The following is a 25,045-nucleotide window of genomic DNA, read 5'->3' as shown; positions in this document are numbered from 1 at the left end:
TTTTTTCCATCAAGCTGCATACACACCAAGCATTTGAAGTTTAGCCCATGGTGTTCACACTGGACAAGCAGGGAGGGGCTTCTTTTTCTACTGTTTTTTTAGAACATTTATTTTTTTAGACTTGCAGTTGGAAGACACTTGGTACAAAATGTCAAAGGCAGAATCAGAATTCTTCCCCTAAGTTATGGAAAAATAGTGTCTTAGACTTGGACGTTGCTCCCACTTGATGACATCATCAAATAGTTGCAGGTCAGCTATGTTAGCGTGAAGCTGCTAGTGCTCAGAAATACATAACAGCATTGGTTCTATAAATGTAAAAAGGTCACGTTAAAACAAAAAATCATTACTTACGTTTAAATATAAACTCGTGCTTCAGAACATAGCCATGTAAAGAAAAACACTTCTTCTCTGCGGCACAGTGCGACATGGAATACCCTCGTGGTGGAGGGCTCTGCTGCGAGGTTTAGCCTTTAAAAAACAATTTTGGACAACCCTACCCCTCCAAATGACCCTACAATTGGAGGGGTAGCGAGAAGCTGTGGGGGTAGGGGAAGAATTAGGATTTGCCCAAAGTTTTGTAAATTTTGCTATTCTGACATGAAACTAAAATTGTTCATCACCGGTGTCCTTGCAATGGCGAATATGGGTTACCATCATGTCAGGAGAGTGGTCTTGATTTATCTTTTTTAAATTTTTTTATTATCTGGTTTTATTTGATTATTTGATGCTGTTAGGCTCATCGCTGAGTCTGGATTCAAACCAACTATCCTCTGAGTTTGTTAAGTTTTACCGCGTCACAACCAAATCCAAGTCCCTGATTGTTCAAAGTTTGACCTTGTTTTAGCTTGCAACGCTCCTTCATTAACAACGTGTTTTATATTTAAAGCTTGAAAACAGCTATAAAAACTTACATTCCTATGTGTAAACTAGGAAGAATTTGGAAATATGATACATATCTCAATATATCCCAATACTGTACCAGAGTGAGTTTTCACTTTTTTATTTAAAGAGCATGACTTAGAAAAAAATCAAGTCATACTGACTAGTACCTGTCTTATAACAGCTAAAACTGACTGAACCAATGAGATTGAATATTTAACAAAAGCTGGCTCTCGCGATTTCTTGTTGTTCTGATACTCAAAGTGCGCTGTGCTGTCAACTCGCGGTCGAGGGATTAGGTGGAAATCAAAAGTAAAACGCTGATGGATGCTCATAAATCATATATTAAATATTGTCTTGTCAGCAAAATATCGTGATATATCAATAAAAATCGATTTTTCCCTACACCCCTAACACACGATTAAATAAATTTTTCATTAGAAGTGGGTGCGTACTGCTGAGGGCGGTGTGAACGTGGCTTCAGGTTTAATGCACAAAACAACAAAGTTAGATGAGAGCTTGAGGCCACAATGAGAGATCATTTTCAGTTCAGTGTCTTTTAAACCCATTTAACCTGTAAACTGATTAAATAGGTTTGTCAGCTGATTGTCTTTAAAGGAGTAACCAAGCAAAGTAATTATTGATAAAAATTGTTTTTTTACTTCAGCAAGTGACTGAATCCAGCTCTAATGAGAAAACGTTCAATATTCCTATATTGTGAATCACCAACTTCCTGTTATAATTGACTTACCCTCCTTTAGGTTACTTCCATTGTTCGTTATCTAATCTGGGCTCATTTCATAATTATCAGGATCTATCCAGTGTGCTTTACTTGGAGTTGAGAACAGGAACCGACCTACATGGAAGAGTGGGAACTGCAAAACAGTAAACAGCCAAAAAGGTCACGGAGAACAAAAACAGAAAAAAAAAACTAAAAAAAAGGAAAAACAAGAATAAATTCCAAAGAAAGTTTTCATCATTTTTTGAACCATAAAAACCACAGTACTATTCTCCACTGCACGACGCACATGGTGTGGGTAGGGTTAACACGACTTCATTTACATTTGAATCCTCAGTCTCCAGCCAGGGACCCCTCCCAAAGGAGGACCCAGTGGGGGTGTTTGGGGGATGTGGGTAGAGGGGGGGGATGCACTGGGCTAGGGGGGGCAGAGACATTCGCGCACTGGCCGTGTCAGAGACAGAGAGAGGGTAGCTAGCATCACACTGAGGTTTCTGTGGCGTTTTATTGACTAAATCTTTCATTTCTGTCACTTCCTGTTCCTGTGTGCTGCAGGATGAAACATTTCTGCAAGTACAACTAAAGATAAGGAGCACTGATGTCATGAATCATGCAGACACTTCTGTAAAACCAAATGTATTTTCTTGCTTATCTTGGAGAGTAAAGATTTGTTCATGGCTCTAAATGTAGTATTTTTACTTTAAATGTAGTAGGTTTGTATTACAAGTTTTTTCACTCTTCCTGAGAAAAGATATTTGTCATGAGAACACTTCAGTGTGGACCGTGGGCCCAATTTCTGTCTCTGAGTCAGACCCAACCCTCCATGCTGCTCCCCCCGGGCAGCCCTGGTGAGGTCAGGTTAGCCCCAACATAAGAGACAAGAGCTGAGGGAGGCCGGCAGACTCTCTGCTGTTTAGAAAAAAAAAATCCCCAATGACGTCTGATGATGGAGATTCAGCGATTTGAGGGAACTTTGCAGCGGCGCTCTGCCCACAGCTCTTTCTTCTCCTCCGTTGTTGGCAGCCGTGCTGAACGTGGCAGCCTGTGGCAGCGGGGTAAGCAACCTGTCCGGGCCACAGGCAGCCACGGTCGTTCTCGGTCAGTGCGCTCGTCCCAAACTCACACAGCTAGTGCCATGGCAAATCTCACAAAGAGAAAACAGCCGAAGTGTGCTTTTGATTTTTCATCTTCAATGGACATTGAGAGAAAATGAAGTCAATGACAGATTTGAAGCCATGAAATTCAGCTTGTTAGTTTAGTCAATTTTACATTTGTTGTCTTAATTTAAGTTAAACCTTTTTACAAAAACTCTTTAAAGTAGAAATATCCATGTAAACTAATTTAAAGCTTTTTTTAATGTTTTATACCACTTTACCTTTGGTTTTTTTATAACTCTCCAATCAGCAGTTAAATTTACAGCAAATCTTCTACTTATATTAAAAGACAAAAACTATTTGACTACAAGCTGATGCAGATAAAAGTGGCGTGGAGGAACCAGGAATACCAAATGAGCTCCTCTTTCGAAGTTTGGTGCTTTTTTGTTCTTCTATAGTGTTTTCAAACTTCTTTGTGAGACTGTGGCTGTGTGTGTTTGCATGCATCAAACACGCTTGTGGAACGTGTTCATGCCTCCCCCGAGGGACCCCTGGCTGCGTTGTTTCATATCATTTTCATGTTAAACTTCCTGGTCCCTCCTGAAGAGCTCCCGGTTGTGGGTTCAGATTTCCGGAAGGAGTACTCCACTGTGAAGTTGTTCCTGCGCTGGCCCCGCCCCCGGCTCCACACGAACAGCAGCAGGAAACAGAAGAGGACAACTCCCAGGAAGGTGATGCAGCCCATCGCCGTGGAGACCAAGATGGTTGTCAGGTCCAAGGTGAACTTCAGGAAAACCCGTGTGTTGTTCATATTTGTGTCGTTGAAAAACTCTCCGCTGTACATGGAGCGGTTAAGAAAGAAGGCTGAGGCGGCATCCATCGGCTGCCCGTGCACCGTGAGAGTGGCAAAGTAAGTGTCATTGCCGCCAGCGTTGCTGGCGATGCAAATGTAGGTTCCTGTGTCAGTGAGTTTGGCAAAACGGATCTCCAGGGTCCCACTCGGAAGAACAGTGATGCGTCCTGGAGTCTTGGATGTGATCCGTCTGCGTTGTGGTGAAATCCAGACGATCGCTGGCGTGGGTTCCCCGTCAGCTCGACACAGAAAACTCACCGCTTGACCTTCGTTAGCAACCACCTGGACGATGAAGGAGGGGGAAAGGTGACAAAATAAACAAAGCTGTTTAAAAATAAGTCACCATAATGTATTAAAATGTTTCTCAGGATTTCTTAAAGAGCCACTCTGATCGTCTTTGATTTAGTCAAAGCGTTCCTAGTGGTTTCTTAGTTATGATGATGCTATTTTAAGACAAAATAAAAACCTGCTTTTTTTTAGGACATAGCTGTGTGTACATGTGCAAAATGTTTTGATCGGATCAAAGATCGGATTAGAATAAAACTGTGTACATAGGCCCTAAAAATCTTTATCCGATAACAAACGTTTACGTACGCTACATGTTCGATTGGATAAAGCAGTTCTCCTCTTCCAAAGCTCATCGGAGTGGGTCTTTAAAACCTTGTCATCCTGAATAAAGTTACTTGTGTGTTCTCTATTCAAGCAATTAGAATCATGAATTCTCATTACCTTCTGCATCTTACGGTTGCGTATTCTAGGTTTCTGGCATGTAAAGTGATCGAACAGTGCAGAGTCAGTGAAGGCGCTGAGGCTGACCCCCTGCACCTCCACTGGCCCTGCACACACCGGCACTCTGCCGTCAAAGTTGAGGGTCTTGCGCCTTTGCAGGATCCACAACAGACGGCAGTCGCACAGCAGGGGGTTATCGTCCACTCTGAGGGTCTCCAGACTGTTGACAGAGTGGAAGGAGCTCTCTTCTAGCGTCTGCAGGTCGTTGGAGGAGAAGTTGAGCACCCGTATCTGCCTGAGGCCGCCGAGGGCATGGGGCCCGACAGTCACCAACCCTGTGCTTACCATGATGAGCTCCTTCAACCTCAACAAGTCCTTGAAGGCCCAAGGCTCTAATGTGGTGATAGGATTGTAGGAGAGATTGAGGTGGGTCAGGTGAACCATGTTCTTGAAGGAGCCAGATGGTACGGATGTGATGTTAGTGTTTGTGATGGACAGCCAGTGGAGATCCAGACCCTGAAAACTTAGCGGGGAGATGTACTCAAGATATGGCCAGTGATCAATTTCCAGACCCCGCAAGCTGTAGAGCTTTCGGAAATTCTGGTCCTCCAGAGCAATAATGCTGAGGTGACGAAGGTGAAGCGAGACCAAACTGCGGAGATAGGACAGCGTCTGGCCAGAAATGGATGTCAGGTTACAGCGTTCTATTGTGAGATCCTCCAGTCCGAGCAATCCTGAGAAAGCCTGAAGACAAAACAGACCAAAATAGATAACTTAAATTAAGCATTTAAGAGTTCTTTCATATCTGGCTGTTTGAGTTATTTTTCTCAAGTAATCCACTTCATTTGGTTTGAAAGCCAAAGACGCATAAACACACTGAACCATTTATTTCTTAAATCACTGAGGTGGGATTATATAAGTTTGCTTCCTCCTACTCTCTTTCAAGCAATCGATAATTTGATGCCTAGTTATCCTATGGCTGACATATCTTTGTACAGAAGTAAATCCTCTCTAGATTGTATTGCACATGCATTTTACTTGTATTTGATTGCTTGAAATAAACCGTATCAAATCAAATAAAAAAATCAAATCCTGAAGAGGATCAGGTATAATGGCTGGAAAAACAGCTTCCACTAACTGCGTGGGAAGCAGTAAAACTTGACGTGTTGGGTGTCCAAAACTTGTCATTTTTTGACGTGCTGGCTGTTAAATCCGGGGGTCCCCAACCTCTGGGCCGCATTTATTCTGTTTTTGATTTTAAGTTTAAGTTTATTATATTTATATGGCATCTTAAAATGACCTCGGTCGAACAAGGCGCCGCACATTAAAAGTTCAAAGAACAATAAAATCACAGCTAAAAGGTAAAAAAACAAAAAAAAAAAAGAAAGAAATTACATTAGATAAAAGACAAAAACACCAGATAAATACAAAGATAAAAACAATAAAGAATAAAACACAACAGAAACACACCAGCAGAGCAGAGTCTCATGCCATGTCAAATGCCTGGCGGTAAAAATGGGTTTTAAGAAGTGTTTTTAAAAAAATGGATTTTGATTTAGTGTTTCTGATGTTCCTGATGCTTCATGAAAGGAACAATGTCTGATACCGCTTCCGGTACCGGGTTTGGGTACTACTACTTCCGAGGACCAGTCCTCATCTGGTACCGCGTCCAAATGGACAAATGGATTGATTTCACAAACAACCAGCACGTCAAATATTGCTGAGTTGGGGACACCCATCACGCTCGGTAAGTGATGTAAGCGCCACACATTTAGACATTTTGAATCCCAAGAAAGTTTAAAAAATTTGAGGCACTTCCTACAAATTCAAATGAGTCTTCCAAAATATTTGAGCATAACAGGCTCACAGGTTTTGACATTGCTTTCTGTTGTATTTGGTGCAGGTAAGCTTACCTTGTGAGAAATGTAAACCAAATCGTTGTCTCCAACTTCCAGGTGTTTTAGATTCCTCAGATCCTGGAAGGTGTAATCTAGTAAAATCACCATCTTGTTTTCACTCAGGTCAAGGCTGGTCAGGTTTCCTAATTTGGCAAAGGCTCCCATGGGCACTAACTTCAGCTGGTTCCCCCTTAACTTTAGCACTTTAAGATTCTGAAGGGCTGAGAAGGCATTGGGCTCTAATGTGGCGATGAGATTCTCACTGAGGTCCACCTCCTCTAGCCGTGGGTACGGTGAAAGGTCACCCGCCTGGACCCAGCGAAGCCGATTTCTGCTGAGGTCCAGAAGCCTCGTCTCGGTGGGAATGCCCTCAGGGATGTTGACGAGCCTCCGCCGCTGGCATGACACTGACCTCAGCTGAGCTGAGCACTCACACCGCGGAGGACAGGCCTGGCTGTTCCCTGGTAGAGTCAAGGTAATCCCAGCAACCAGTGAGGTGGCCAGGACCCATCTCCACACCTTCAGCCATGGCACTAAGGCACACCGACCAGGGCCAGAAAAGCCAGTCATGACCCTGGTCCTCTGACACCTCGCCTGTTGAAGGCAGGGTCAGTGCACCAGACACCTGCAAGACAAGACAGAGGGGATCTATTAGCACACTTGAAATGGAAAATGAGTTGCTCAGTGGTGCAGTGGTTAATCACAGGGAGAATGTGCTGGTTTAAATACCAGCTGAGAGTTTTGCATGTGCTCCACGTGCATGCATGGGTTTTCTCCGTGTACTCTGGTTTTTTTTACAAAATATTGATGTGCATTAAACATCTAATTGATGTAGGAATTACTATAAAAATTTGATTTATTTACAAGGAAGTTACAATAATTTAACAGAGCATTTTGTTGACTTTTTATTGTGACTCCTATTACTGTAAATCAATTTAGATATATTTATTCTATAATGTAATTTATGGTGCAACTGTAGTTTTTATGGAATTTCTCTGGTAACCCCAGCTGCTGGAATTATTCCGTGAATAGATGGATGGATGAAATGGAAAAAAAAGAGGAATATAAATCTAATAAACTATCATACTTCTCGTTCATGAAACTTGCAAATGATCTTCAAGCATTTTGGATAGAATCTGATTAAAGCTGAGAGAAAAAAAAAAAAAGAAAAAAAAACCTATGACCCACATTTAAATAAAACTGGCCTGAACCAATCATAGCCCCCTCATCACTTTTGAATGTTTATGACAATTTGACTTATTTACAAATGTATCTTGGGCTTCCGCTGAGAAACTGCCATGTCTTGAGCCATGTAAAGAAGCCTCCTGCCTGAGCAGAATTCATGCATCTTGCATCGTTTCTGCTCTCTATGCAGATCTATGGCTGCTGCTCCACTTTGACAGACAATAAATATTATATCACAATGGAACTGGTTTCCTCAGCAGCCCTTCAGCATCACACGTGAGAAGACGCGCATCACAGTAACATCATGTCATGTGCTGGGGTATAATTTGATGGATGCTCGTGCGGGCTTGGCAGCATGAATTAAAAACTGTTTGGTCCTTCTAGCATAAAGATGAAATGAATCACCTGTGGTTTGACATCCCTTCGAGCTGCTGGTTCTCCCCTTCCACCCGCTGTCAATAAGCACCTGCTGGTGGATCTGGAGGACTGCCTCACATCTCCATGTAGTTCCATGGAATTAACATTTTTATACTTAAGAAACTTGATAAATTGTTTGCTAGCTCAAGAAGATCCCTACAGGGTTGCTTGCTAACGTATCTTTTAGAGAGGAAATAGAAGAGAATACATTAATCATCGCTTGGGAGTATCATGTTAAAATGCACTCTGATGCTGGCAGTGAAAGGAGACAGAGCCAAACAGATTAATAAAATATGAGTTAGTTTGTGCTGAATGGGCAACACTCGGAGGGGCAAGAAAAATTGTTAAAAATGATGTCTGGTTGCAAGCTTGGACTCAGAAAGCCTTTTCTGGTAAGTTAAATCAAAGAACCAGCGCATCGAACAGCTAATCATATCTAACTGTTTCAACAAGCTGGCATTAGGGGCTTCTCAGCCAACGAAACGGTATGTAAAATAAATTTGACTCATGGCAGACAAATTCTGCACACTCAAGCATGTTTCTCAGAAACTTTCAAACATGACCACCCAACCCCAGAGGGTTTGGTCTCATCTCGGCAGGCTCGCCTGTTTACCGTTTGAAATCTGGCACAGTGTTTCCTCTCACCGAGACAAAACCCTGACACAGAAGGGATGCTGCGCAGGCTGCCGCACAAACTGACCCACTTCTCAGCGGCAACGTAGGCGCTGTCAGCTGACAGCAGCTCATCATGACCACAACAACAGAGCAGAAAACCTCAGCATCCCTCAGGAATACAACCCAAGAGAGGATGTGAGAGACATGAGAGCCCCCATTTTCCTACTGAAATAAATGTCCATTCAAAGGATGAAACCAACCATGGAAAAACACAGGACTGTTTTCTGTCTTCTTCTATGCAAACACGATTCGCTTTTTAAAACTGCAATAGTCTTGTTGGTTGTATCATTTATTAACATGTCTTAAATGCAAAAATAAAAATGTTCTGTAAAAAAAAAAAAAAAAATCCAAATCTCAACACCACCCTCAGGTGACTTTAAAAAAAAAATTATGTGACAAATTTAAAATAGGAGCTTGGTATGAAGAATTTATGGAAAATGTAAAGAAACGACGAAAGAAATGATCTTTTTTTTTTACATATTAGGACATTTTTAAGTGTAGGGGGCAAGATGGATTATGGATTTTCATAATCCAGATTGTAAAATGACATTAAATATTTAAATTGCAACCATCTCTCATGTAGATGTTTGTGATGTTTCCAAAAAAGTAACATTTCCGTCATCCAATCTCAATTATCATCTTTCAAATATTGTTCTTAGCTTTTTTTTTTTTTTATAGTTTGAGTACTTAAAAACCCCATTTTGAATATTTTGAAAAGGTTAGTTCAAAAAGGTTTGCAAGAACTGAGCAGAAAGGCTGAACGAGCTTTCTGAGTTAATGTGTTGCAACATCAATTTCAATATGCTCTGGCCTGGGCTTTAGGAAAAACACTGCATTATAATGACACGATCTATATTACACACTTCATCCTTCAGTGCTCTAAATGCTGTAGCCCAAATATGTTTGTGCAGCATTGAGCCCGTAAGTGGAGTGATGGATGTTGCCTCCACGCCCCACCTGGACTCCATCCTGTGGGTCAGTGAGATACCGGTCGGTCCTCCAGGCACTGAAAGTTGGCACAGTTTATTTCAAGGTTGTTTTGTGTGGTTTTATTTATGTATCCATTAAGACAAACTTTTCACAAAATGGGTTCATCTCAATAAATCACTATATCATCAGAGTCATGATTTTAGTCATTCAGATCAGTAAAAAAAAAAAAAAAAGATGATTAAGCATTTTTGCATGTTTCAAGATTAATTTCCCAAAATTTGATTATTCCGAGGAGGCACAATGTGGTATCCAGTGTGGGGGCTTAGGCAAAACCCTTCCCAATCCAAAAAGAAAAAGATGAAAAGCAACACAAATGATGGCAACCTTTGAAGGATTTTAAAACAAAGTCTAGTCAAAAACTCAGCCTATACTCTAAATGTTTCTTGAGGTACAGTGGAAAGTTTTCTCAGTCAGTGGAGACTTGAGAAGAAGTCATGTCGTCTATCGGGTCGGTTCACTGCGTTTGTCAGGTCGAACATCAGCTCAGCTGTCTGCCAAGGAGCTTCAGGGCTCTTAATGTTTCTCTTGACCCTCCAGCTTTATACTGGTTTCCTTTTTCAGCAAGACGTGGTACCTGCACTTACAGAAGTACCAGTTCATGGTCTGAGAACTATAGCATCGCCTGTGAAGAACTGAACAGCAAACACAGCCAACCAAAACCTGAATCTGACCCAACAATGCAGAAGAAGAGATCAGTGTCAGATTAATTTTATATTTTTTTAACCTTTATTTTATTTAACATTTTTTCTTACCAGGAAATCACATTCAGATTAGATCTCCTTCTGAAGGGAGACTTAGGCCGAAAGGCATCATCACAAAAATAACTATAGTTAAAACAATAAAGTAGAAATAAAATTCAATTAAAAGGAACTATAATTATCATGACTTCTACAGTCAAGAGTGACATGTGACAGAGTGACATTAATCACCTCTGCACAGCCACAGAGCGATCAGTTTACAGCCCTTCTAGTAAACTGCGAGTCACAATTTTTTAAAATGAGAAAAAACTAGACAAAAATATGCCAATTTGTTGAGAAAATTCGTCTTACCAGGAATTCTTGTTAAAATATTTGATTCAATAAAACATGTTTTCTTGAATTTAGATTATTTTGGTTTTGGAAAAACTTTCTTGATAAGATTATTTTTCTTGCAAGACAAAAAATTAAGGCATTTTTTCTTGAAACAATTGGCTTTTATTTTCTCAACATTCCATTTTTTTGTATCACCATTGATGACAAAATGATCATAAAAATAGTTTCATCCAAAAAACTCAGATGTTAATCCTTTATATGCCAACATTTTTGTGCTTCTTTCTTTCATTTGGTCTTAAATAATACAAAATTTCATTAGCTTAAATTTGAATTCTTGAAATGTAAAGAAATAAATCCGTCTGTAATTAATCTATGATTTCTATTTTTTAAACTTAACTTTTGAAACCATTTTTTTATCTATTTTTTTTTTTGTTTAACATATGGTATGGGTTGCCTCTGCATTTACACACTGATAAGCATTATGCATTTTCCAAGGACTCTACGATGTTTATAGGAGCTGAGTGTCAAACGATTGACTTTGTTGTTTGAGCAAACCTTCCCTTTAATCCACAGCTGCCCCAAGAAAAACACAGAAACTAAACACCCTCCGTCTTACTCTGACACCAGAAAAATATAGATTTTTATTTTGCTCATGCCACTAAAATGCTATCTAATTGTGAGTTTTCATCCTCTGGTGAGTCAGATCTGTTCAAAGTTTTCTCAGATATTTTTCCTGAATCTGGATGGTGGACAAACTGTGGAAAAAGTTATCGTCCGTCAAGCCTTTATATCTGCACTACAAACATGGAATTACCATCCGCCAGATGTTAAGCCAACATCAAGGATGAGTCCAGCAGTTCCTCCGACAGCGAGCGTGTAAACTACCCTCCACTGGGAAAGAGGTAGAGCAGAGGAAGTGAAATCACCTCCAAAGCTAAAAATACTGCGGCTGCATTTCACACAGCTGACCTTACGAGCAGATGTTGTGATGCAACTCCACTGCCCAATCGTGCATTCATCAGCAGCTTGCACAGGCACAACACCGATGACCACAGCCAGCTGTTCGGCACAGCGCTTCGCCCGTCACCGTCAGCAGAGTCTGATCAAAACCAACAAGCAGTCAAAGAGCACACACATCAAAAAACGGCAGGGGAAAATACAAGGTGGTGGCTTTTTGCTCGTTGTTTCTCAGTTTCTGACTATAAATAGGTCATGCATATTGACTGGTCGCCTTTATAAGCCATTATATTTGGCCAGCAGAGCGTGGATCTCCTCAACCCAATATCCCTTCTCCAGCATCCCTGCTTCCTCTGTGTTGTCCGCCTTTTCTATCTCTCATCCTCTCTTGGCCTGTCTCACACTCTTGCCCACTACTACACACAGTCACACATTCAATAAAAATGCTCATTTAGCACATGATGTCAGGGCAGCCAAGCAGTCAGCAGGTTATTAAAGAAAGCCTTTTTCTGTATTGTTGCAAATATTGCAGGAACCAAACTTGACAAGTTTTTACTTTTCACGCTTAAGATGACAGCTTATGCTAAGTTACTTTAAAACCAATATTAAATTGGTGCTTAGTCACTGTCTTTTAAGGCCAAGTCAGCTGTGGAATACAGCTCTGCTGCTCTCGTGGGGTGGGAATGGAAAGGCAGGCGTCAGGCCAGAGAAAAGAAAAAAGCTTTAGAGATCTTTTTCAGAGAATAATTGAATTCTTAAAGACTCACTCTAATGAATATCGTGCTTTTAACATGTTCTTAGGGCATTTTTCTGTCAATGAAAGACATTTATCAAGAAAATCAAGCTTAAATTTTGCATTTCTGAGTATTTATTTTTTCAAATTTGGAGCAGACGAAAAATGCCATTTGAGAAAGATCGTAATTGTTATGTGGAAAAAAATACTCGGCGGGCCACAATCCCCCACTCACTCCACTTGGATGCATCAACTTGCAGTCAAATTGATCCATGTATGTCTTTATTTTTCTCGTCTGAGCTGGTATCTGGCTGAAAAATTGTACAGCTGAATAGTTCCAATATTGCCCACCACTTTTTTTGCACTGATAATGTTAGGTTGTGGGAGTGAGGGGCTGTGAGTTAGTAGAAGAGTGTTAAAATAAACTGCTTAGTTTAGTAAACTTTAACGAATTACTGCCACTCTGCAGAAACTATTTCCAAGAAAATTACAGAATTTTTTAAAAATTCATAAATAAAAGACCACTGGGAACGCTTTTACAATAGATTAAATGATGGTTGAAATAAGACTTAAAACAGGATTTAAAACAATTAAAGTTTAAAAAAGGTTATTTGATCCTTTTTTTTTGCAAACATCATAGAAGTTCCAAAAACAACTAAAAACAAAGATTCAATTTTCATCACAGAAGTAAAAAAAAAAAGAAAATGCAAACTTTTGACCCGAGTCATAACCACAGAAATGTAATGCATTCAAAGGCCCAATCCGAAGAACTTCATCTTTTTTGTGTTTTTAACATTTTCTTGTAGCATTCTTCTCATAAAAGAAGATCTGAAAGAATTTACTATTTAAACTGTGTTTCAGAGTATTTCCTTGTTCAAATCGCAATGGATCATAAGACCGGATTCTTGAAAATGCTAATTTTGTAGCTACAGAGGTGTACCAAAGTCTCCTCTTCCGCCTCTGCACACCCTGGCCTGCTAACACTTAGGTGTGTGAAACATGACGAGCGTTCCACCCTCGTGCTGTAGCATATTGTGATTTTTGGCTCAAAACTGTAAGGCTGGATTGATGCAATATTGCCCGCCATAAGTTTTGCGTTGTTAATGCTGGCTTGAGACTATAAGTTTGCGCATAAGCTTGCGAACAGAAAGCCAACAACCCGGAATTGTATTTCTAGTAAGCTTTTGACACTGTGAATAAAATATGTCTTAAAAAAACGACAAAGGATTTTTAATTTGGCTAAAAACTGCAAAACCGTAACTAAAAAATAACTAAAACGATTTTACAACAGGAAAAAAAAATGGTTGGAGTAGGAATGTAAGTTGCAGTCAAAGAGGCCCTGAAAAATACGTGGCAGCAGGAGCTTTAGAATAAATAGATTGTCGAATTAAACCAAATAAAAAACAGAACCCAAAGAGATGAGAAAGAGAAAATACTGAGCCAAGATCTAGATTGCTTCAGTCATTCGTCAACATCATGGCACTTGTTATCACAGCACAGAGTTACAGACAACAACTATGAGGCTGTAATGAAAGAACATTTTTCAAGCTGACATGATATCAGTGGGCTGCAGTATGCAGTGAGAGGGACACCGCTCCTGCTTCAGCGTGCGCAGAATGATGATACTCGTGACATGAAATCTGACTGGAGCAGCCTCCTCTTCTGCTACAAGAACTCTGAGTCACTGACGCAGCAACAGAGGATGGATCGGGCCTGACGTGCTGCCTAGCTTGACCTTCAACTGGTTGGAGATAAAAAACACAACAACCTTTGACTTGAGTTTGGCTTTAATGCTTTAGTGAACAGTGTGCAGCTAAAAATAGATGTAACATCTTGAATTGTGTTTTTTTGTTTGTGGTTAAAATGTTGTAGTGTGTTACATTTTGCTCTTGTGTTGCAGTCTTGCCTTTAATTAATATTAATTTTTCACACTTGATTTCACTTAATTGAGCTCTTCAAATAACCTTAACCGGATCCCATTTTGCAGTTATTAGTTTTCTTTGTTTTATGTCACATCCCTACGTTTTGCTCTTTTCCTTGTTTGCTTCTTTTTAAATGGTGAATAGCGTATAATTATGTAGCGCTTTAGTTTCTTAGAAGGCCCAAAGCGCTTTATAGTCACAGTCTCACCCCCCCACACACACATTGACACATTGATGGCAGCTCTATTTTCGATCACTGGTGCAAACCTATAACCACCCGGAGCAAATGTGGAGTTGCCCAAGAAATGTTGACAGATGGACGGGCAAGGTGGGAACCAAACATACGATCTTCAAATCAAAGGTTGACTGCTCTACCACTGCACCACAGCCATCATTTAAGTTTCAATATTTGATTTTTAAATAAAACATTTAAGTTATTCGACTGTTGTTTCCATCAAATATACCTCTGATATTCCATCTTCCATCAATAATAAAAAATTAATTGCTGGTAGAATGTGCAAAATTTAGGAAATTTTCACATCAAGATAGATCTCCTTAAAATAATGATTTTTGTTGATCATTCTTTTTGGAGAATTAGAATTATGACAATAATATTATATGTCACGTAACCTATACAGAAGAATATTAAACTGCATGGTCCAGCCATTGACTGTATAAAAGAACTGGACTGAGTGAGCCCTCCCCTTTCGCGTTCCAAACAGGAAGTAACCGCTGGTCCCGCAGGTGAGAAATAAGCAGCCAAAATAAACAGCTATTACTCAGTCGTTCTATTTGTTAGAATAAACATTCTTGCTCTGATACCTTTTTGAAAATCCTTGTTTGTTTTTTTTTTTTTTAATCTTTTTTGCAACTTATTGAAGTTATAAATTGGCCAATCAGATGCCTCAATAAATGTAGGCAGGCGAATGTTTAATTGACAGATTCTTTTGAGCCCGCTTTCAGTGGAAGGGGTGTGGCCTTCTAATATGCTCTCTCCTGATTTGAGAGAGTGGTTGCCATAGAAATGTAGACTCATGGATCTATCATGGTTTGATAGGGACGTCTGGTTCCAACATGCCAACAGACATCCTGGAAAAAGGGTGACTGAATTGACTTGATTTGGGTGGAACGAGAAGCAATTCATTTTCTATGGGTGACTTCATACTTGCTCTGTCCAGTTCTCTTATACAGGCAATGGTCCCAGCATGCAGCAGTGAGGAGAGATCACCTGGTAAAGCCTTTCATTTGTAGAAAGAATAACAATAGTTAGAATTCATTATTGAAAATCATGTAAAGCTTTGGCATAATATCAATAATTTACCTCACTTCCTGGTTGTTACTTCTCTCTACACACCACTCATCGATTCCGCCTTCTCTCTAAACCAATAGCTAAACTGCTCGTCTTTTTATCTCTACCAACCACAAACATATTTTTCATTTTCTCCAATGAGGGTGATGCTTTGGCACAGTCTTGACCAAAACCAGATTCTAGGCTCTGGGGTTCATAAATCTACGTTTATCCCAAGAACACAAGACAGCATCAGCCCAGAGCCAAACCACCAAAGATAATGGACTCATTTCATGCACATTTTTCTGTATCACAAATAAATCTTTACTCATATTCCTAAAGTCTCTCCTTATTGAAATGTCAGCTCTTATTATTATTGGATTTGCATTCAGTCAACACATTTCATGACTGTGCTTTTGAAAATAATAACACACTATTAGATTACACCAGCAGAACCGTTTCTTTAATCTTTAAAAATGAAAATTAAAGTCAGTTGTTTGTGCGGGAACTTATTTTCATAAAATTAATGAGCGCAAAGAATAAAACTCACCATCTCCATGTTGGTCTTGTTGCATAGATTGTTGCACAAGGACCACATCATTTGTCTTGCAACATTTTGGGTACATTTGCTTTTGTTGTCTGATAATATCTGACAGCTTACTTGAAATTAGAGTAACATGACAGGATCCTGTTGTCCTTAGTCACACACAACTGTCTTCAGGAAGCAACACTTTTTTAAATTAATGATGTAGTGATGGAGAATGCATGAAAATCTCAAATATCTTTTTATTATTTTTGGAAAAAATGTATCCTAGTTCTGCAAGGCAGGTGTCTTGTTTTTCTTGCACCTCCCACACGATTGAGGTGTTGCACCAAAGGAGGAGCATGGGAAACAAATAGGATTGTTGGCTATTCACCCATCCCAGTGATTCAGACATGCATGGACAGTGATTATAAAAGAGTGGAACTAACAAGACAGAAATATAACCTCACAACCTCAGGACTGATGTAAACTAATCTAGAGAGAGCTTTAGCACTGACATGCAAAACTAATGATATGAGTGCATCCAAGGCTAAACTTTTTGCACTGTGGAGTCCAAACTCTGCCCTCAGTTGTTAAATTGCCTCAAAGTCTTCCAGCCTTACAGTGGAACTAAACACGCACACAGTGCATTAAGAGTAATGCCTGACAGCCACAGGGGAACAGCACAACAAACACAACTAAAACAAGCTCAGACCCAAAAGAACAACAAAGAAATCTGATTATGAGCAGCTTCTTTTGCAGAATCCTCACATGACTTCCTCAACAAATCAGTCCAAGAACCATTTATGGCTGAAAGCAGAAATCTATCTCAATGTTGGAACAGCCGCCTGTGATAAAACGTAAAAATTCCCTGAAAGCTCCTGAATTCAGAATGGAGCTGTCTGGGATGATGTGTGGGCAGGAGGTAGACGATGCTATGAAGATTAGAAAGGAGGTGAGCCCAAAAGGTCATTTCATCTTTCTCTTTTTTCCCTCCCTCCCTGCTTGCGTGCATCATGCTTTCGCTTTGAACTTCACCGACACTGAAACATCAGTGTGGGGCATCGGCGCAACGGGGAGTGGAACTGGCAAATCCATTGACGTTGATAGCTTTAATCTCTGTCTCAGTACAGCAGAAGTCACTGAATGTGATTAGTTACATGCAGCTAATCTGAAATGTATCGACACAAAGGCGACGAGTGGCTACGGAACAGATCACTGTGAACACGAGTGTGCCAACAAAAGTTTGATGACTTTGCCAAAGCAGTAGTTTGTGAGCTGTTCAGGAAATCAAACATGAGGAGCAGTATGAGAACAGACTGAGCCAAAGTACCAAAGTATTTAGAAATCTTCTAATTTCTAATTGCAATTCATGTGTTGTCCTTTTTTCCCACTCCCTTCTGGGAGAGATTCAATGTGGCTGGTCTGTGCTCTTGTGCCTGGCAGTGGACCTCGCCTCTGGCTCCCAGCTGTCCCCCAATTCCATCTGAATGAAACACTGAATGTTACACTAGTCAAGCTTGTAGTTGTAGAATTAGATAAGCTAACTTCTTTAACAGTCCTGGTAAATCGCTTGTTCCTCAGGTTTCTTTGTTTTTTTGTGACAGAATCCGTTTTTTTTTTCTTGGAGTTTTTCCTTACCGAGAAGGAGGGTCTAAGGTCAGTTTAGTTTAGTTTAGTTAAGGAGCCAGCTATTGTTTAGATTTTATGTTTATAGACAATTTCCAGTGTGAAGCTCACTGATACAACTATGTTGTGTAATTGGGCTATATAAATAAAACCAAATTGTTGAACTGGAATATACCACCTTCTGCTGCTTTTAAAATCTCAGAATTGTTGTGTTGTCATTGTGCAAAAGTTTAAAACAAAACAGCCTGTACGACTTACCAAGTACATCCAATTTTGTGGCAGTTATTAAATGTTGGTGTAATTATATAATGCATTAATTTGGCTTTTTGTGTGAATTTCTCTTCTGTGACTTAAATAAACTTCTATTATATTCTGTTCTGTTCTATTCCAAACATATGCAGCTTTAAAATGCTTTGATTTCAAACCTTTTCATATTTTTCGTAGTTCCAACAGTAGTGTATGAATCTGAAACACGTGAGCCTCAATTTAACCAAAACTGCATTTCTAAAAAATTCTAAAATGTCAGTCCATATAAAAACAGACAAGTCCATTCCAAAATAACTTGTGAAATGTAGGCATTTCCTAAAGCTTTTTCTTTGAGGGTTGTGGAGCACATGGACTGATAGGAAAAAAAAACTGATGCTACTTTAAACTGCTTATTAATTAAGGAATGAGACATTTATTAGGCAAGAAAAGACAAATAGATGAAAAAATGGCAAGAAATATCAAATAATGCACTTCTACAGATGCTTTGATGCAAAAACATGTCATATCTTTATTTAGATTCCCTCAATATGAAAGCAAACTGGTTACAACAGCTGCTCACGTGCATGGGGACACCATTAACTAAAGTGCTAATCTGGAAGAAAAGAAACTTGAAGAAAATAATTGGTTTGTCCTTCTAATCCTTTGACTGTCATGTATTCATTAGCACCTCCTAACAACACAACATAGATTGACAAAACATTTTCCAACCTTTTCACACTTCATTAGATTCGTTCTCTTCACTTTAATTCCTGCTCTACACTTTCAACACGCCACCTACAGATCTTTGTTTGGTTTTTGTCTGTTATTTGGTGCAGAAAGTCGATGTATTTTCACACGGTTACTGAAATGAACCTTAAAGATGAATTGAAATTCTTATTTTTTGCATCTGGTTTGTGTGGTCAGCTGAGCTTTTCCACCTGCTAAAAAGCAGACTATCCCATAGAACAACTTTGCCCCAGAGTCAAAATCCCAGAGAGAAGTCCTCCTTTGTGTCTGCATCTGTGCCTGTATTTATATTTCATAGCATATAAGCTTTCCCTGGTATGCTAATTTTAACAGAAAGCAGGCATTATCGCTTCGAAAACAGTCCTGGCAGTTGTGATAAACACACGGCGAAGTAGGGCGAGGAAGACAGAGAAAAACAAAAACATCCAGCGAGTCACTTCAAATGCGCTTTGTTCTTTCTTGAAAGGCAATAATCATCTCTGTGTTTATGCAGGAACCTGTTGAGTCCCATCTGTTGCCTCTTTCTCTCTTTCATATTTAAATTGAATTACACATAAAATTTCACTCAGATATTACTGCATTCTGGATTTCCCAAGTGTCATTAGTTTATCCATTAATTCTAAAATAAACCGTTCAATAAAGTTTAAGCCTTTTATTTTATTTAAAATTATTTTTCCATATAAAAATATTTAAAATACAAATTTTAAAAGATTTATTACTAAAAAAATCTGAAAATAAAACCTAATACTCTTTTTTTTGTCAGTTTATTTTACTAGAAAGAACAGAATACTTTCTTATTAAATGTGTTTCTAAACACATATTTTAACAAAATGTTTAAAAAATATAATTTTCAAATATTGGTAAATAGCTATGATACATTAAATCTAGAGAGACAGTCTTATAACAGTTATAATAGTTTGAATATATGCAGCATTGTTATAAATAATAACCTTTTATGAACTCAAATCCTTTTTTTTTTAAATTAAATCCTCTTATTTTGATACTCACAACACTACGGAGGGGTTGTAAGTGACGTCATTGAACTTCCTGTCTGCCATGCTGGAGGGCAAGCGAACAACTACTAGCAACACATCAACTCACTGTTTACTGTTGAGGTTTTATACTAAATGAATGCTATAAAGAAAAAAACTTTAACACTATGTTACACTTTTATACTTTGGTATTAAGACGTTGATGAATGCATACATGAACCCACATGGCTATTTTGGCTAATATGAGTTTGCTCTGATCTTTTTGTCAAGGTGAGTTGCGATTTGTGAACTTTCGCTAAATATACACTAGTTTATGCGTTGCAGTGAATAGCAATGAAATTCAGTGCATGTTTACAGTCGCTAACGCAAATTTTGCCAAGAACTGTAGGGCTTAGTCATGACAGTGGACCCATACATGTGTGTGCATGATACTCTGTGTACTAGAGTGTGTAGTTTAGAGAGTGCATAGACTCTGAGCAGTAGCACGTATTTTTGTGTTGCTTTCTGTGTACAAAAAAATGCAAATAGAACTCCCCCCAGCTTTGATTACAGCAATGTTCAGTTTGGGAAACACCACAGCAATATCACATCCTATTGTGAAACAATTCCACTGTGAATTAGCGTTTCTTTTGACAGTAAGAAGGTATTGCAAGTTTTTATATTACAAGAACCACCGTTCATATTCCCCAATTTCACCTTAATTTGCACTTTGTACCGCCATTGCCCTCCAGCATTGCATTCCAACGTGGTTGGTAGTCGCTCACTGATGATATAACTGGAACCTCTTTATAGTGATTCGACCATTGACTGTGTATAAGGAACTGGACTTAGTGACGCCACTCCCCCTCCTCGCATTCCAAATAGGAAATACCTGCTGCCTCCAAGAAGTCAAAATACATTTTTTGAGAAATAAACAGCTGTTACTCAGTCATTCTTTTGTCCAGAATAAATATTTTGCTTTGTTTTTTTCTTAAAAAAAGAAAAAAAAATCTCTCTCTCTCTTTCTCTCTTTCTCTCTCTCTCTCTCTATCTCTCTCTCTCTCTCTCTCTCTCTATATATATATACATTTTTTTTCTGGTAATTTTCTCTTTGTATCTTCTTGCCAATCCTAATCTTTTTTTTTTCATAATGTTTTTGTCTTGAAAGTGACTATTTGCATGTATTTTTTAAAATACGCAGTCCATGCAGCCAAGAAAAAAGTTCAGCACTGGCCACACGGACCCGGAGGAAGGAGTTGAGGTTAGGATTACGGTTAGGGTTAAAGCACCAAATGGTTCCTGAGTAGAGCCTTGTCTGCAGTTCATCACTCCCCCACGGGATGGATTAATTGCGGAGAAAACATTTCACACACCTAGGAACATGACAGCTAATTGGACTTTAACTTTAATTTAAAATATGAGAGGCCAACAACAAAATTCTGCCCTGGATGCACTTAAAATACTTGTGGGCAATGCAGAAATGTGCATCTTGGCTGCACGTATTACGTGTGGCCAACATGAATTTTTATTACTTTTCGCATGTAAATATGTGTGAATAACATCAACCTTTTATTTTTTTTTTTAGTGTATTGTATTCATGTTATAAACTGACCAATCAGATGGTTCAATTAAAGCATGTGCTTCCCACTAGAGTGATTGACAAATTCTCCTGAACCCGTTTACATGTTAGGGGTTTGTACTTCCAGCAAGCTTACCTATGATTAGCTGCCTAGAAACGTTGACTCAGACTGACTTGGACCAATCACTGATGTTTGGCTCCATCATGGCGATGCTCGTATTGTGGAAAAATGGTGATTGAATTAGCTTAATTTCTCTGAAACTGCAGGTTTAAGGCATTTTCTATGGGTGACGTCATATGCATTCCGTTCATGCTCTCTATTTATAGTCAATGGTTTTGTCTTTTGTCTGGCAAATCCTTGAGCCCACGGATCAGAAAACTTGAGAATCCACACACATGAAATACAATGCTAAGCCGGCTTTCAAACAAACCAACACATGAGCAGACTCACAAACTAGCTTGTTCTTAAGAATTTTGCGTACTAAGCATTCAAAAGAGGGAAGTGTGGATCCATTAGCCCATACCTGCATGAGAAGCAGGATCTTTCTCAGATGTCACATCCTTAGACTTTTAAGTAGATCCTATTTCCATAAATTCACCCACGCTGCATCTGCTCTTTGACCTCCGGAGGTCAGGAGTCCCTGCGTGATCATAAATCTTGAGTGCAGGTTCTACCTTAACTCCTTTGACAGGCATTAATAGCTTGCTCGGATTAAACGAGCGGATTAGTTTACATTCAAGTCAGGCACAAATTAAGACAACACTTGCTCTCGGCTTTCCTTAAACTCCAGACATAAATATACTCCAAAAATATCTGCAGACCAGCTTTGCAAACTTGCAAGTCTTAATCAACATGACTTCACTTCTATTTTTGTCAAACAGAGGACTTAAAGTGGAGTTATTATAGTGGCTAAATATTTTCATTGGCTGCTAGTTCTGTATGCAGAACTCATAATACTTAATAAAGTCTGGCTATCCTGAATTAGACTTTGCCTCACATGCAGATTGGAGCTCAGACAGATTTCTAGCTAACAGATGCATGAAATCACCTGTTTCTTCTGGGACCAGACTGGAGCTAAACAACTGTGGTCTGTCTGGCTGTATGTGTGATACAGAGATGCATGTGAACAACTGTGTTTTTTTTCTTTTTTTTCCATCCTGAGTGATGAGGAGCTGCGTCTACAGATCAGACGCTTGGACACCTGCCAGACACAAGTCATCAAGTGTGTTGTATGCGCACTGCTGAAGCTACACAGTTTCACAGAAGCCTGAGCATGTTGATTTTTTTAAAATGTGTTTCAGGAAAAGCATTTAGAGTGGTAATTGTTTTTTCTTGAGAGTAATTAAGCAGAAAGTAAAGATTATTACTCTGTTAAAAAAAAAAAGCAACCGAAAGAAGTAGAGCAAAGGAAGTAAGTTAAAGCATTTAACAAACACTGATCTCTTGCATACCTCAAATTAATTTAAAGGATCTATGGCTTTGTAGCTGGTCTCAGTTGAAAACAAGTTAATTAATTCTGTTAAATTGGCTAGGAAATTTATAATTTGACATATTTTAACACTTTTCCTTAAAGATGAACGCCAACCATTTTTTGAGCTATTTTGAAAGTGTTACCAGTGGACTTTTAAACATGATTATATTTTTATCCAAAATAAAAAAATAAACCTGTGTTGTTTGCTTGTACATATTTTCTGCAGAGCAGCAGTAGTTCCCCTCAGAATTGCAGAGTAAACCTATCCCCATTTCCCATCATCCATCTATTTATGTGCTCTCCAGCTAGCTCACAGCCCCTTGCAGCCCCGACACAAGATTACTGGTGCAATAAAAAGGGCGATCAATATCAAAGTTACCCAACTGTACAGTTCTGAGCAAGATGCCAGCTCAGATGAGAAAAACAAAGATGAACATGGATTGATTTCTGTGCAAGTGGATGCAAGCTTGTGGCCTGCTGATTTTTAACACCTCTGCTACAAGCTTTTACCAATGGAATCTTTCCATCTGTTCCTGATCCATGATGATTTATATTATGAAATACTCTGAATTTGAGCCTATTTTAAGCTTAATTTCCTTATATATGTCCTCTATTATGATAAAAATGCCAAAAATACACAAAAGGTGCAGATATCATACTATTTCAAGCTTTCAAGAGTAAATCATTTCCATATATATTATAATATATTACCTTTGGTCACTAAAGAATACATTTTCTATGAAACATGAGCTATATTTGCAAGCTCTTTTTCCCTATCCAGAAGTAAGACATTTTCATTCTCTGAGGTACTGACTCTGGGAAACCAGAACAAACTCCTAAATCTCTTTTGCCACTTAGAAGACATTGTCTTACGCAAAAAAAAAGACCAGTTTTCATCTCTGAAGATTAGGTGCAAGAGTAACCATGACTTCTCAGAGTTGATACTAAAATGAAAGCTGATCACTGCTAGCTCTGTGGGTAAAGTGGGTGTGTGTGTTAGTCTGGGGGCGGTGCTGGCAGCGAAGACTCTTCCTGGAAGGGGCTGTTCCCTTTGTATGAACATGGGGACTCAGTCATTCTTGGGATTTGGAAGGGGCTGGTGCTCAGATAGCAGGGTGCTAGAGGAATTCTCAGAGATGCATGAATGGATCAAAATACTGCTTTGGGTTTGCTTTTTGTGAGGAATTTACATTATAATACAAAAAAGCTAAAAAAAAGAGTTAATTTTGCATGATGTAGGCCATTTAAATGCACCATTTTCACTGGAGTGGGTCTTTAAATTTCCCTTTGTATCAATGTAGTATACTTAGGCTCAGCTCTGACTCAACATCACATTTCCGTTCACAGAGCTCTGATTACTGGACTCAGGATGAGAAGGGAGTTCACTCCTGGTGTCATTTCTTTGTAAAGGCTAATGAGCTTACAGATGAGGAAACGCTGATAAAATCCCAAAGGTTGGTGCAATCGCTTCGGCAGAGCGGCCTCAGATTGGAGGATGATATCCGGTCAACTCTTGTGGAGGAAAGCATTTCCCTTGAGACGCCTCACCTGAAAGGCAGCACCTCCCCCTTCGTCACCCTCTGTCTGAGAGTGCCAGCATCGGCATGTGTGTGTGGTGCGTTATTACATCCCTTTGGTATCAGGAAAAAGGAAATAATTCAATCCTCCTGCTTCTTAGATACGTAGAGGCAAGACAGAGCTGACGCCAACGCGCCTTTGATATGCCACTGCAAATATGAAGGCTGCACCGAGAGGTGTGAAGAAAACCAATCGCAGGGAAAAAGATTGAAATAGATAAGAGCATATTATGACCAGAGTGTGAGTGAGGGATGGAGTTGTGTGTCAGGGGAGGAGATGATGGAGGACAGGAAGGAAGAAGAAGGAGGAATGAAAGAGGAGGTGGGAGGGACTCTGTCACTCATAAATGGAGGAAGGTCAGCGCTGTGCAGCAATTTAACAATGCAAATTAGGGATGAAGCTCAGTTTAAAGGCAGGAAATGATGATGCTCCTCCTCCACAAACCGTACTGTACCAGCAGCTCAATGTCAAGGAGAAAGGTCACGTCGTCTCAGCAAGACAGCGAGAAAAACTTTGAATGTGTGGAGCCAAAAACAGCACGACCCAGTGAATGGTACAAGTACATAACAGCCAGGGCGGCGAGTAAACAGCGAGGAAAGGAGTTGGAAGGAAAAAGACGGGGGAGGGGAAGAGTGTGACAGCTTTCCTTCCGCAGTCTTTGAAGAGCAGCGTGGTGCTGGATTCACATGGGGAAAATCTATGATGAATATGTTCGCACGCTTTGACCTGAATGCATAAAACCATTTGCAAATGCATCCTCGGCTCAATTCGAGCTCGTCGAAATTCCTCCATTTATTGGAAAATGTAAGAATCCTATTCACCCTGAGATCTCCGACATAAAATCATGACCTTCCTTTCTCTATCGAGGTGCTTAAAAGACAACAGATGCATGCTGGTGCACGGCAGAACT

At 39.5% G+C, this 25,045-nt stretch overlaps 1 protein-coding gene across 1 annotated transcript in view; it reads right to left on the bottom strand.

Annotated features, from left to right (window-relative positions):
- Positions 1–224: 224 nt before the first annotated feature.
- Positions 225–25,045, bottom strand: part of LOC112147682 (leucine-rich repeat and immunoglobulin-like domain-containing nogo receptor-interacting protein 3) — a 46,956-nt gene continuing 22,135 nt past the window's right edge. Inside the window, exons 2-4 of the mRNA XM_024274224.2 lie at positions 6,208–6,817; positions 4,295–5,038; positions 225–3,847 (exon numbers count right to left, since the gene is read on the bottom strand). Of these exons, the coding sequence (XP_024129992.1) occupies positions 3,278–3,847; positions 4,295–5,038; positions 6,208–6,762 (1,869 nt within the window). The 5' untranslated portion in view covers positions 6,763–6,817 and the 3' untranslated portion in view covers positions 225–3,277. The remainder of the gene's footprint in view (positions 3,848–4,294; positions 5,039–6,207; positions 6,818–25,045) is intronic.

This window comes from Oryzias melastigma, linkage group LG17 (assembly GCF_002922805.2).
Source record: "Oryzias melastigma strain HK-1 linkage group LG17, ASM292280v2, whole genome shotgun sequence".
NCBI classification, from domain to species: Eukaryota; Metazoa; Chordata; class Actinopteri; order Beloniformes; family Adrianichthyidae; genus Oryzias; species Oryzias melastigma.
This window is presented reverse-complemented; position numbering and strand designations above follow the sequence as displayed.